Raw genomic sequence first — 13960 nt, 5'->3', positions numbered from 1 at the left:
CTATAGAAATTTCATTGAAAGTTTAGTTACTTCATATTCCATCTCTTCTGTTTAATGGGGCAGGCAATTTTCTTCAAGCAAAATAGAGTCTGGAAAACTAACAAAACTAATAAAAACAAAAGCTTAAATCTGCTTTCATGTGACAGTAGCAATTGGCAGATACCAGTTCCAGAGAACCAAACACTTCTTCTACTTTCTGGCAGCAAGGTGGAAAACTGAGTAAATCAGCAGCATCTACTCAATTTAAAATAAAGGAAGCCTCCACAGGATTAACTTGTCCTGTCCTTGCTTCTGTGGTGTATTTCAGGGCTGCAGCTCAGCAGGTCTTGAAGAGGCAGATCATGTGTTACTCCTGGAAGCCATGTCAGGATAGTGATGCTTTTAAATAATATCTGACTATGCTTGTCAAAGCAAAATAGCTCCTCTGTATGACCTACTAACCCAAATCTTGGACGAGGCATTTGTTCATTCAAGGAGGAAATTGAGTAAGCAGCTCCAGCCAAACTGAGCCCTGCACTTCATTGAATGTATCCCATTCAAATTAAACTTGACACAATGGGAAGGAGGGGTGTGAAGAATTACGACTTTTGGCTGGTGCAGGCAGGGGGTAATGAAATCCCATGTACATGTGGGGAGAGATGTCGTCCTCCACATCAGCTTGCACACACCTTCACACATACACAGTCTTTCTGGGAACTGGACCCAGGTTCTGTGCTTGGCCAGATGCAGAGTGCATTGAACTCCACCAGTTAAGAAATTTAAGCCCAAGTATACCAGGAGTTCTTAAAGAATTTGCAGAGAATTTTCCATCAGTGCCAAGGTGAGATGCCAGTGACTTCATTGTCAAAGCTTATGTTGCTTTGACTTTGTTAATATTTTCATTTTCTTTTTAACAGACATGTTGTCAATGTTGTTTGCTGGGAAAGGCTGCCCAAGTTCAAGGACAGAGTTGTGAACCCAATCCGAAGATAGGATATCAGTGTGGAATTGTCTTCAGAGCTTGCTGTGGGAAAAGTCAAGAAGGTGTTGATCTGTCCATCCAGGATTATGCTCCTAAAAAAGAGCCAGGTATTTTATTACATACTTAAAAGAGTGACACAAAATGATACAGGGTACAAGGAGTGTTTTCACTTTAAAATATTTCTGTTGGAATTCCTCTAATTTGACATCTCATCTGAGTAATTTATTGATGCATGTTTTGGAGCTCATTTTTATGGCTAGTGATAGCTGAAAGGCTGTTGTTGAAAATAAGAGGTGGAAAGAGGTCACTTAGTTTCTGGTGTCAGAACTTAAATGTACAAGAGCTTATTTTGGCAACTCATGATCTTATCTTGGAAGCTGAATATAAGCTATTAATTTTAATGGCATGGTGCCCACTAATAAATGCTTAATTAAAATGAAAATCAACAAACAGTTCTTAAAATTTTGTTGAAAAGCTAGAGGGCCTTTGCCAGTTCAGCAGAATTCAAATGTTCCTATTGTGAGAGGCAAATGCCCACAAACCAGAGGTATTTGAAATGTCTGGACTGCTTGGGACAACTGAAGATCTCCAGGAAGTGTGGAACCTGTTTCTTTTGATACTGCCAAACAAGAGGGTTACCTAGGTGGCAGCAGCTCCTGATGCCCTTATCCATACCTAGTCCACAGAGCTGAAGAGGATGAATATATAGAGACTGACCCTTATAGTCCTTCATTTGTTTGGAATTTTTTTCTCCTTTTTTCACTAAGCAGATAGACCTGAAACTGCAGACAAGTCACAACAACCACATGGTGTTGCCCCTGTCACGGGCAACCAAGTACTAAAAACATATCATCTGGCAGATGACAAGAAACAGATTTTGGGGAACATCATCCTAATCAATCATTTAAATGCAAATGCCATTACTAAAGCTTCCACTGGTCTGCTTGAGCCAGAATGTTATCAGACTTGTTCCAGGTCTTTCAAGCCTGGCTTGTCTCAGTGTCTCCCTTATCTGGAAGAGCTCTTTTGGGCAGTTTCTCTGTGTGTGCTGTTGTCTCAGGAGGGGAATTGCCCCTGTCCATTAGCACTGGCTGAGGTGATTGGACTAGTAGATCCCTCATACTGAGACATCTCTGCTAATAACAGAGATTTGCATATTCAATGTACCTGTATGGCATGAGAAACATGTCACCTATGAGAGCTGCAAGCATGGCATAGAGTATTTCCCTGCTTGCCTTTGTGGGCAAGTGACACACACAACAATCATTAGCATGGTTGTTATGACACACAGAGCCACTATGCATTGCAAAGTTGGGGCTGTGTCCATGAGCAGGCACATCAACTCATCGTTCTCATAATTCAGCTAAGAAACAAGCAGGTGTTTGAATATGCATCAAATAACTGTATTGACAATAAAAAATATCTGTAGAAAGGCAGAGGAAACAACACAAATGGACTCTTTGGTTCGTTGGGAAGGGGAGATGAGGTTCCATTTGGCATACCAGATTTTTGGACTAGAACCTTGTGTTTGTTGTGCCATAGCAGTGCATGAAGGGCATTCTGTTGCAGGGATAAGACAAGCTGGTTCTCCAAGTCACATAAAGTGCTGTCCACAGGTTGGACTTGATGGTCTTGGAAGTCTTTTCTAACCTAATTAATTTTGTGATCTCTGGTGTTGTGTTCCCAGAGGCCCGTACAAAATCCAACCAGACTTGGGCAAACTGGTTTCATCAGCTCTGCATAACTGAAATGTGCCCCTGTGGCTTGAGGATTCTATGAACCAGCCCAGCCTCATGGTATTGCACAAACATTGCTTTCACATCTTCTATGCATCACTTGCTTGTAAGTGACTGCAGGTGGAATGAGCTCATGGACAGTCACTGAAACAAGCCTAAGTTTTCTAGTCAACAGCAGAGTATTTTGGGATTGTTTTTTTGCACACTACCAACCTACCTTTGCCCCATGTTCAAAGTGGCAGGATTGGAGAAAGCCCATTAGCTGGTTCCTTGGGGAAGCAGTGGACTCAGGACGTGTTTGGCCCTTGTATGTCCTTATGTGAGAAGAACTTACTCTTGGGATACATATATGTGGCAGGAGTATCACAGATCAAAACTCTCCAATGTATATAAGTATACTTGAAAGAATGCCATAAGTATGTGCCCAAAATCTTAGGTGTGGAGTTCCTTTTGAAATGAAGTCTAAATAAATAACTGAGGTTAATCTGATTTTCATTAAATCTCTGAGTATCCCAAGCTACTATAAAGCCAGTGAAAGCATGCCTCAACAACATGCCTGAAGAAAATGAGGTTAAGCTCTGGTTAAAAATCTGACATTAAGAACCTGCATTTGTAAATCTCAGTCCATATGCAATCTATGATCACAGTTTGACTTGCATATTGAATCAGCCAGATGGAAAATGCCCCATGGCCATGAGCCTTTGAATGTCAAATTTAAGTAAGAAATAGCTCTAAAATATTAAAATAATACTTTTATTTGTTCTGATTTGTGCAAGACCCTGGTGTGTGTACCATTACAAGCACAGTGTTTTACCTTGAGAAGAAAAGTGCTTTCTCCTCTAATGCCTATCTCTCCTCTTTTTAGTTGAAATTTCAAAGGAGGAACTAGACCAAGAAGATCCTTATCTGCATGATGGCTGCAGAGGTGAGTCAGGTGACTAGTCCTCCTAGCCAGCTCTTTTGTGATTGCTTTCAATAAAGTGAAGCCAAATTAGATCTAGAGACTAGCCAAAGCCCTTTGCCTGGGATAGTTATGGGTAAAAAAACAAGAAGAAGAGCCTTTCCAAGGAGTAATGGGCCATTATGTGATGCCTAAATTGTTCCTAAAAACAAGGGAGGCATTGTCTCTCACAATGGAGTCCATTTGATCCAATTGAAGCTGAGACAATATATTTAATTTCTACTTAAATTCTAATGGGTATTACCTCAGAAGTGTCACCCTTGTACCTGTGGAGTACTTTGGATTCTTCACAATATGGTAATCCTATATTAAATATGTGCATCTTTTATTCTTCTCTTGATATTTGAATATCAGGGTGTTTGAATATGCAATTAAATTTGTTTCTGTTTGGGATGCACCGTGTGAAAAGAAGGAAGACAAATGTGGATATTGTCCTGATTATTCATGCTCCTGTGCTTCCTTCGAAATGTACATTTGGAATATTGTTCTGCTAAGTATTCTGATTTATTGCTTGTCACATGTGATTTACATGTCTGTACACCTAAACCAGCAGTGATTCATTGTTTTCTGCCAGCATTTCAAAACTCAGAAATGTATTTAGGATTAAATCAATTTTATGGGCTCATTATTATTTCCAATTGAAAAATTATTTACTGTGCTCCAAGTTCTACAGCTGTTACACTCTGGAGAGAATGGGAATATCTACCAGATCATTAGTGAACCAGAGTCAACAGTGCCTCTCCTCCTTTTTTCCAGTTGCTAATTACAGGAGATTACATAGAAATATGTGTTACATACTTTCCTAGCATTATTTCTTCATGTAATCAGTGCTGGTATTTCTCAGTTAATCAGCTGTCTGCAGGACATGGGTTGGTGTTGCCAATTGGTGGTTCTGTCTACAACATATTTTCTGATAAACCTGGCATGCCGAAAGTATTTGTAATTTTCTGAACTTGAACAGGGGAAACTTAAATTTCCTTGGCAATGGAACTTCTGGCAATTTGTTTTGGAGCACCTTCATGTTAAATGGGAAATTAATTCTGTTGTTCTAACACTTCCACTACAGGTTTTACTGTGTCAGGGTGGAGCTCACAGTATTAGCAGAGATTCAGAGAACAGAGGCTGTTGATCTCAATCACAAAACTTCCATCTAATTTTTAGTGATACATTAATGGCCCTGGCCTCATTAGAAATTATCATACTTAAAAAATTATTTATAATGTATTACAGCTGCAATTGCTCACGTGGATTGTGCCTATCTCACACCTTTTTTTTTAATGCCTATCCAGCCATCCTAGAAAATAGGACGGGTTCTCTTTGTACTAAGAATATCTGCAGCCTTACAACAAATACTTGTTGTTGAAAGTATATAACCTTTTCTCTATTTTTAGAATATGAACATTTTCTAATATTCATTTCTATTTTAACAGGGTCAGAAAAAAGTTTTCTTAATGATGAGCCAAATTTTATATAAATTATCTGCAGTATTCTCTTTCTGTTTGTCAGAATAACCCTTTTTGTATTAATTTTTAGAGCTTTCAGTGCTTAACCCTTTATGTGTATTAACTTCTTTTCTAAATAAATCAAGTATCCTGTAAATTAATGGCTTGTTTCAGTTCCTATTAAGAACATCTTAATTACATGAGACCTTTTAACGTATCCATTAGGTGGTGGTCCCTGCTCTCAGCAGTGCAGAGATACAGGATCCAGTTATGTCTGCTCCTGCTTTGTTGGCTATCAGCTTCAACCAGATGGTATCACCTGTGAAGGTAAAAGAAATAAAGCCATTGTTTCAATTATAAACATTCTTGTTTTAAAATATCAAGAATAGATACAAAAATACTCAGAGAGAAGAGACCAAAGAATGCTTATGTCAGCTGAGGAAAGGGGTGAAGTCATAAAAAGTTGTTTGAATGGAGTGTTGAATTGAGAATTGTGGGAAGATTAGGTTAAGATAGGGTCAGTGGAAAAGGGGGAGAATTTAGAATTGAGAAGAGATGGAGTTTGAATTTGTTGTGAATGAAGCCAAAATAGAATACCTATTCTCTCTTGTAAAAATAGATTATTTTTAATAAGGTAGCTGAAATAAATAGAGTAGGATTCTTTAGCTTGTTAAGGACACAACTGACAGAAAGGATTAATGTTCTGGATTCCATGAGTGGCATGGGAATTGTCAAGGAGGGATTGTTAGTATCTCCCAGATGAAGAATTGGTTCTTCACCCTGAGTGGGGTTAGGCTCCCCAGGGAATGGTCACAGCCCCAAGACTGCCGTAGTTCCAGGAGTGTTTGGACAATGCTCTCAGAGATGCACAAGGTGGGATTGTTGGGGTGTCTGTGCAAGGCCAGGAGCTGGATTCGATGATCCCTGTGAATGCCATCCAACTCAGCATATTCTAATCTGTGACATCCAATGAAATGGGCTGGGATAGAGGTTGCATTTGACTTCAGGAATGTGCAATGTGACATTTGGTTCTGAGCTGGTGAGCCCAGGTTTCTTGTTGCTGAGGGATATGAGCCCTTCCAGGGCACAGTTCACTTTGCCATTCTGCATAGCTATTAAAGCATGACAAGTGCTCCAGATGAAGAGTGCCTTTTACTGGAAATGGAAGTCTTAAGTAGCTCAGATACAAACTTCAGAATATAAAATAAATACTGATGATTGGTCAGAATAACACTAACCTAGCTGGACATATAAAAAGGAGGAGCTTCGACATTTAATACACCTGGATGTCAGATTTTCTTATGCATTCAAAGTTAAAATGAAAAACATTCACAAAAGAAATGTCTATCAGTAGCTGTAATGTAGGAAGTCACAACCTGGCTGAAAGAGCCTTTCAGCCTTCTGTTAGTGGGATGCAGAGTAAGGTGGGGATTTCTGAAAGTTTGCCTCATTCGTATAGTCACTAGAATCAAACCATTACATCACTGAGGTTGGAAAAGACACTTAAGATCATCAAGTCCAACATAAACCAAATACTGAAAACTCCACCAGCAGACCATGTCTGGCTCTAACAACCTTAGACATGACCGGCAACATTGTCTACTATTAGACTGAATCAGATGATGTTGGCTCTTTGCTCTCACTCACTTAACCTTCCTCTTCTTAAGTACAGTGAATCAGCAAGTCCCAGTACCAGCAAGTTCCAAATTTCTTTGCTGTCTCATGTCCTGCAACAGCTGTGTAGTGAGATGTGAGTGTGAGGCCAAATCCACATCTCTGTATTTTAATGCTTAGGGAAATGCATGGCTGGGAAGGTCCACAGCTTGCCTTTGATCTTATCTCTTCCCAGCAGCATCATGCTCCTTATTTACTCTCTCTTACTTATTTTTAAATAATTTTGCATATTGTAGATATTAACGAATGTATCACTGGGACACACAACTGTGGGATTGGACAAACCTGTATCAATACATTAGGATCCTTCCGCTGTCAGCGAGACACGAGCTGTGGAACTGGTTATGAACTAACAGATGACAATCGTTGCAAAGGTATGTCCTGTGCAGAGAAACTAGAATCTTCTGGGCTTGGGTTTAAAACTAAGTGCATCATCATGTCATCCTCTTTGGCTTTTGGTAAACACATGTGTAACTGAGACACCCACACTTCAAGGACAGCAGCTTTCCCACCTGTCACCTTGCAAAAAACTAGATCATGCAGCTGGGGGCTGCTGCAAAGACTTCCAAGGGAGGTAACTGTACTTCACACTGGCAGTTTGTGTTGTATGTTAAGAGCTGCTCTGGGGGCTAAAACGGGTGATTATGAAAACTCAGACCTCACACTATACACAATACCCTGGAGATTATTTCTGGCTAGGTCTAGTCTGCTCTGTGGAATTGGTTGCTCATTTGTGAGTGAAGTGCCTGAGTCCTGCTCTTGGAGCATATCTAATGGTTTGGATGCACCTGAATGAATTGAGTTTGCACATTCTGGAGTGTGAAACAAAGTGTGGCAAGTGGAGCAACCAGGTGATTCAATTTGAAAATGTGAAGGTAGAGAAAGAAAGTAAGCTTTTACCCTTAGGAGGTTACAAAGGGATTAATTTCTTAATCACAGCATTCCTAGGTATTTAAAAACATAAAGGGGCTAAAAACACTGTTCTTGACTGGCTGTGTTTGAACAGAAAGGTAACAGTTTTTCTTACTCAAAAAGTTACTTATTTCAAGTTCCATTTATCCTAAAGAATGCTGTTATGTGCATCTGTAACTTCATCTGGCGTGCTGCCTTATAGAGATATAAATTAGCAGCCAACTCCAGCTGATGTGGAATTGGTTTTCACTATGAAAAAGTCTGTTCCCCCTAAGCTTAGAACAGTTTATAAATAAACTAAGTTTATTCCACTGAGTAAATTAACTCAACCAAAATTTTAGGTAAGGTTTTACTGTAGGAACTGATCAGTGATGAATAACAGATTGAATAAAAAAGCTGATGAACAAACTCTAATGAAAAACCTGCAGAACATCAGGGAATCCCTTTGAAGTAATACTTCCATTGGTTTGAATGACATCAGATTTAAGCCAACAAATAGCTTACTGGCAAGTATTAACATATTTCTCTGTTGGAATAAAAGGAGTACAGCTAGTAAATTACACCTGCCATCTAACATTAGTAATGTTAGAAAGTTCTTGTTTGGGTAATACATGTTACTAATGTTAATTATTAATGTTATGTTAATAGTGATAAAAATAAAAATTAATAATCTTCATGTATGGTTTTTAAATGCCAAGTAACATGACTGAGTTGTGCTACATGTAGAACCGTGCTAAATCAAATTCAGTATTAATCCGACCTAAACTTCAGATGGTCTCCACACTAATTTTTTAAGTTTCACAAAGCTCCAGGGCTACTGTTGTATCAACTGCATGAATGAGAAAAGCTGAGGTATCTTATTGCTGGAGAGCTTCTATATTTTGATAACTGTAGGAGATTTTATCCCATTGCCAAATGGCAAACATTAAATTTCAATTGCTTTATGTGGGCAGGACTACATTCGTGAGTGAAACCCCATTTGCCATTGTCTCCTTTAACTGCTTTACATGAACAATAATTTATTAATAAATATTTATTGTCTATTCTGAACTGGAGTAGAATATTAAAGTAAGAATAAGTCATATTTATGTGCATTTTAAAGCATGATTATGCAGGGATATTGCAAGTTTTAATATGGATGGGAATCGAGGCAAATTAATTCACTTATGAAAGAAATGAAAAATATCTGCATTAGATCTAAAGTTAAATTAAATTAAAATTGCACTTTGGTAATTAAATCTTCCTGACTTCAAAGCCAAGCACACTGCTGAATCAAGGCTGAGCAGTGCTGAATGTGATGCTATAAGTATTCTATAATAGTTTTAAATCATTTAGTTGTGAGAACTAAACTTGTAAAGTATAATGTGCACAGACACACCCCTATATTTATTATTAATAATGAAATGGTAAAAAATCTTAACCTACCTGGTTTTACTGAGATCTTTTTTGAGATAGTAAGTCAGATTGATCTCGGATGCCAGAATTCCAGGAAGGCATGCTGAGGATTAATCTATGTGATGATTTTTAACTATGTCTTATGTTGTAAATGTAATGAAAAAACCTGTTGAATTCCTGCTAACAATTTTTTTTTGTGATGTACCAGATATTGACGAATGTGAGACTGGTACTCATAACTGCCCCCCCGATTTTATCTGTCAGAATACTCCAGGATCTTTCCGTTGCCGACCCAAACTACAGTGCATGAGTGGGTTTATACAAGATGCACTAGGCAACTGTATTGGTAAGGCATGTTCTTATCTTGGGGAATACTCCAGTGTTGTCTGGTACAACAGTTGTAGTTTCACTGAGTGGGTTCTGAGCTACTCAGCCTGTTCCTCATCTTTGTATGCATTGCTCTTTCCTTGATCCCACAGGTAAGAACGACAGACGAAAGCCATTTAAATAAAATATTTAAATATTAGATCACTATTTTTAATGAGATTATTACTTAAGTTGGTTAGCTTCTCAAGTTTTTGGGTGTTTTATCTGAAATAAAATCTGTAAAAAAAAATGTGATATATTTTATCTAATTCTATCCAAAAGGTTTTAGCCAAAGCTTTGTGTAGAAAGATGTAACTGTAACTGTGACATCCTCTGCAACACCCTTTGATATTAGTCTGCTTGGTTTCACAAGCATGTAGATCTTTCCAGACCTGTCCCATATTACAGCCCATCAAGAATTTACTGTGCAGGAGTAAAGTTGTAACATACTGTGGAGAGCAGTTTTTCTTTAAAGACTGATTACAATCTTCTCAGGCCAATGCCTTGTTTCCAAGACTCCCAAAACCAGAATTATAACCTTCATATAAATGCATTAAAATTACTGGTTTCCTGCAGACTCTATTGGGATTTGTCTAAAGTTACCTACAAATCTATCAGTTATTCCCTGAGCATAATTTCAAGTCTCAACTTTTAATTCCCCTATTGGCATAGCAAGTTCTTGTGGAACTGGCCGAGCAGCAGCAGCTGCCAAGTTGCTCTCATTATCAGCCCCTTGCTCTCCTGTAGTATTGAAATCTGACACTGGAAACAGACTGAAAACAGAACTGCAGCCTTTAAAATGAGTGCCTGTGCACAGCAAGGCCTCTGAAGGCACACGCCTGCCACATGTAGTGCCAGGTCCATGACAGCTTCTGATTAACTTGCTGTCATGGACATCAGTAAAGCAACATCTATTTGCAGCAGCAATAGTTATGGCCCGTAAAATGCATTAGCTCAAAATATTTAGGCAGTTTCACAGCCTAACTTTACGTGGTGAGAGTCAAATGCTTCTCTATGTGGAGTTGAGGGGATTTTGTTGCGGGATTTGTGACTCTGATCATCCTGTAGAAGCTAAGAGGTCAACCAGAACACACAGACTGAAGCAGAGCTGGTGAAGCTGGTGAACTGAATTGTTGACTGGTCCTTTGTATGTTTAGGAGAGACTTTTAAAGGCTTTGAAACAGGTACAAGTTCTATACCAAATTTCCACTGCTTTTTAGGGGTATCTATAGCTTTTATACCTCCCCACTCTTCACTCGGGAAGCACTGTATGAGTGAAGCTAAATGTCATGAACAAGTGTCTCCTCCCACAGACAGAACTTTTCTCTGAAGGGTTACATAATGAGCGCATGTTACCTTAACCCTCTTGAGACCAGAAAGAGTTACACTGACTTGTGCTCTTGCAGATATCAATGAGTGTCTGAGTATCAACATGCCGTGCCCAGCTGGACAGATCTGTATTAACACTGATGGCTCCTTTACCTGCCAGCGAATCTCACCCAGCTGTGGCCGAGGTTACCATCTCAATGAAGATGGAACAAGATGCGTAGGTGAGTGATGGTTGGGAAGAAAAAGCAGCTCTAAGAAAAGAACTCACATATGTAATTTATTTTACCAGTTTCTTGCACTTTGCCCAGGTTTTATTGTTCCCGCAGTCAGTTCTTGACCCTGTTCTTTCCCTTGTGGCAGTCCCAGCAAGTGAAGAATGACTGGCATCTACCCTCTGTCCTTCATGTAACTCATGAAACCCTATGTTTTGAGAAGAGGAGTAATGATTATCAGCTCCCATAAATGGCAGTGGCTGTGACTGTGTCAATGGAACAATGCTGTGTGGTCCCAAATCTCCTTAGTACAGAGAGATAGCACAAGGTCAACTTAACGTGCCATGGACGCCATTGAAGTAACATTGAAAGAAATAGACCTTTGGCTGGATTTGAACTGAGGTGGTTTTTGCAAAAAGAGGCATTTTTGTGTGTTTTCAGTTTTGTGAGTGGCTTATCAAAGCACTAGTGATGACTGGATCTCAGGCATCTTAGATTTGATGAGATGTGATCCAAAAATAATGAGTATTCGTAATAAAACATTTTGAACCGAATTCCTCCAAAGACTGCCTGAATACTCATCACTTTCCTCCCAAGTCCATCAACATTAAGGACACCTTAGAGCTAACCTGTTTTGGTACAAATAGTTTGGATTTGTGACTCTGATGTTGTAAAAGCTGAGAACATGACAACAACTTGTTTTCCTGTTTCAAAACACTTCATAACCACCAGGGGACAAAAAATATGTTGACATGGTGCTCTTCTCTCAACTTGCATAGTCAGAAGCATACTCTGACTAAAATCAGTTTTTGTTTTAGATGTGGATGAGTGCTCATCCTCTAACCAGCCCTGTGGAGAAGGACACCTTTGTATCAATGCCCCAGGCAATTACCGCTGTGAGTGCAAAGCTGGCTATACTTTTGATGTCATCAGTAGGACGTGTATTGGTAAGTGGCACCATCAACTTGAATACATGCAGCCATGGCACTTATAAAATGATCCTGTGTAAAAGGTGTTACTGCTCTCTGCATACCCAGAATGCAAAACTGACTGCTATATTATTTGGCTAAAAACCATATTAAAGAATTGCTGATACTTCAAAGGAAGCTGTATTAGTATTGTCAACATACTATCTACCATCCTGTTAAAAGTAGGTTGTGAAAGTGTTTGTAATTGTTTTCTGTGATATTTTTATAAAACATCTACAGCAAGGATTCCTTTGGAAGATCAAAGCAACTTTCTTCTGTATAGATTCAATCCAATTATACTCTGGGGTGCTTCTAAATGAGCATTTTGAGGACTTCTTCTCTCTTTAATATGAAATTTAAATCTGGAAAATAACAATCGAACTTTACAACCACATTCTTGTCCAGACTGGTATGGCAGTGAGGCAGCCAATCCACAGACCTCTCTGTGTGTTCATCATTGCAGATATCAATGAATGCAGACGCTACCCAGGGCCGCCTCTGTGCTCACAAGTGTGAGAATACTCCTGGCTCCTACTACTGCACTTGTACCATGGGCTTCAAACTTTCAGCTGATGGTAGATCCTGTGAAGGTACAGCTGTCAGTGCTTTGGTTGTGGAGTGTGAGAAACAGATCATTGCTCTTTCAGATGGTTTTTTTTTTTTGGGGGGGGGGTGTTTTGTTTGTTTTGTTTTGTTTTTTCTTATTTTTTGTATTTTATTTTATTCCTGCTCTGGAATGACATGAGAAATCATCACAGTGCAGTCCCTTTGATTACATGAATGCCACTGTGCTTAGTCGAAGCCACTGTAGCCCACAGCTTGAATATATCCCCCTTAGACTGGACCATTTTACAGGACAAGATGATACAGCCTCAAGCTGCACCAGGGAAGGGCAGGTTGGACATCAGGAAGGAATTTCTTCACTGAAAGGGTGGTCAGGCATTGGAAAGGGCTTCCCAGGGAGGTGGTGAAGTTTCTTTCCTGAAGGTGTCAAGCAACGTCTGTACATGGCACTCAGTGCTCTGGTCTGGGGGACAAGGTTGGGCTTGGTCACAGGTTTGACTCAATGGTCTTGGAGCTATTTTCCAACCTGAATGTTTCTGTGATTCTGTGATGCAGAGGTGTACAGGTCTGCATTTGATGCACTTTGAAGGGTGATTCAACTCAATCAGGTTCAAAACCTTTAAAACAAGCCTTGCTGATATACAGACACAAAAATGTAAATGTTGACCTAAAGATTCCCTCCCAGTCTCACACCTTGAAGTACCATAGGAAATTACAGCACAATGCAAATTAATCTGTACTTCCAGACCCTGTTAAGAATAACATACTCAGAGCCTCCTGTTTCCAGGTTGCCCAGTGATGTATGCCATCCTTTTTTTAATGAAAATAAATTACCTTCCAAAATTTTGTCTTATTTCAGTATTAAGAGTGATGCATATTGAAAGAAATTTAGGGTTCAGGTGTATACTTTGCATTTCAGATTTGAATGAGTGTGAGAGCAACCCCTGTAGCCAAAGAGTGTGCCAATGTGTATGGCTCCTACCAGTGCTATTGTCGCCGTGGATTCCAGCTCAGTGACATTGATGGCATTTCGTGTGAAGGTGAGCTCTGTGGTGGGTGCAGGGACAGGGTGGGTGGCCATTTTCTTATTGTTGCCATAACAAACATGAGCAATTCATGTAATTTCTTTCATTTTGAGTCTCTCTGCTATTTCTTGTGAAACTGTATTTAATGAAGGTCACCCACTCATGTCGTTCTCTAGAAGTATCTCTTTGCATGTTGTGGTGTCATTTTTGCTGTTTTACACTGAATTGTAGCTTGGCACAATTTGGTCTTTTTCCTGAGGCACTACCAGAATTTCTAGTCTTCAGCAAGTGGAGATGTAAGCATATTTATATGTTACATATGCAATATATTATATTGCTAGGTAGTATTTATATATCCTCTTTTCAGGTTCTGGTTTCTGAACTAATGTGTTCTCAATACAAGGAGGATTGGGTT

The 13960-nt window shown here is 39.3% G+C and overlaps 1 protein-coding gene across 1 annotated transcript in view; it reads left to right on the top strand.

Annotated features, from left to right (window-relative positions):
- Window positions 1-13960, top strand: part of FBLN1 (fibulin 1) — a 74804-nt gene that overhangs the window by 26479 nt on the left and 34365 nt on the right. Inside the window, 11 exon segments of the mRNA XM_079304160.1 lie at window positions 897-1068; window positions 3563-3622; window positions 5326-5427; window positions 7011-7148; window positions 9290-9427; window positions 10854-10997; window positions 11807-11935; window positions 12420-12445; window positions 12447-12546; window positions 13440-13474; window positions 13476-13560. Of these exon segments, the coding sequence (XP_079160286.1) occupies window positions 897-1068; window positions 3563-3622; window positions 5326-5427; window positions 7011-7148; window positions 9290-9427; window positions 10854-10997; window positions 11807-11935; window positions 12420-12445; window positions 12447-12546; window positions 13440-13474; window positions 13476-13560 (1129 nt within the window).

This window comes from Erithacus rubecula (assembly GCF_903797595.1).
Source record: "Erithacus rubecula genome assembly, chromosome: 4".
Classification (NCBI taxonomy): domain Eukaryota; kingdom Metazoa; phylum Chordata; class Aves; order Passeriformes; family Muscicapidae; genus Erithacus; species Erithacus rubecula.
Note: the sequence above shows the minus strand (reverse complement) of the source record. Positions and strands in the feature narration are given on the sequence as shown.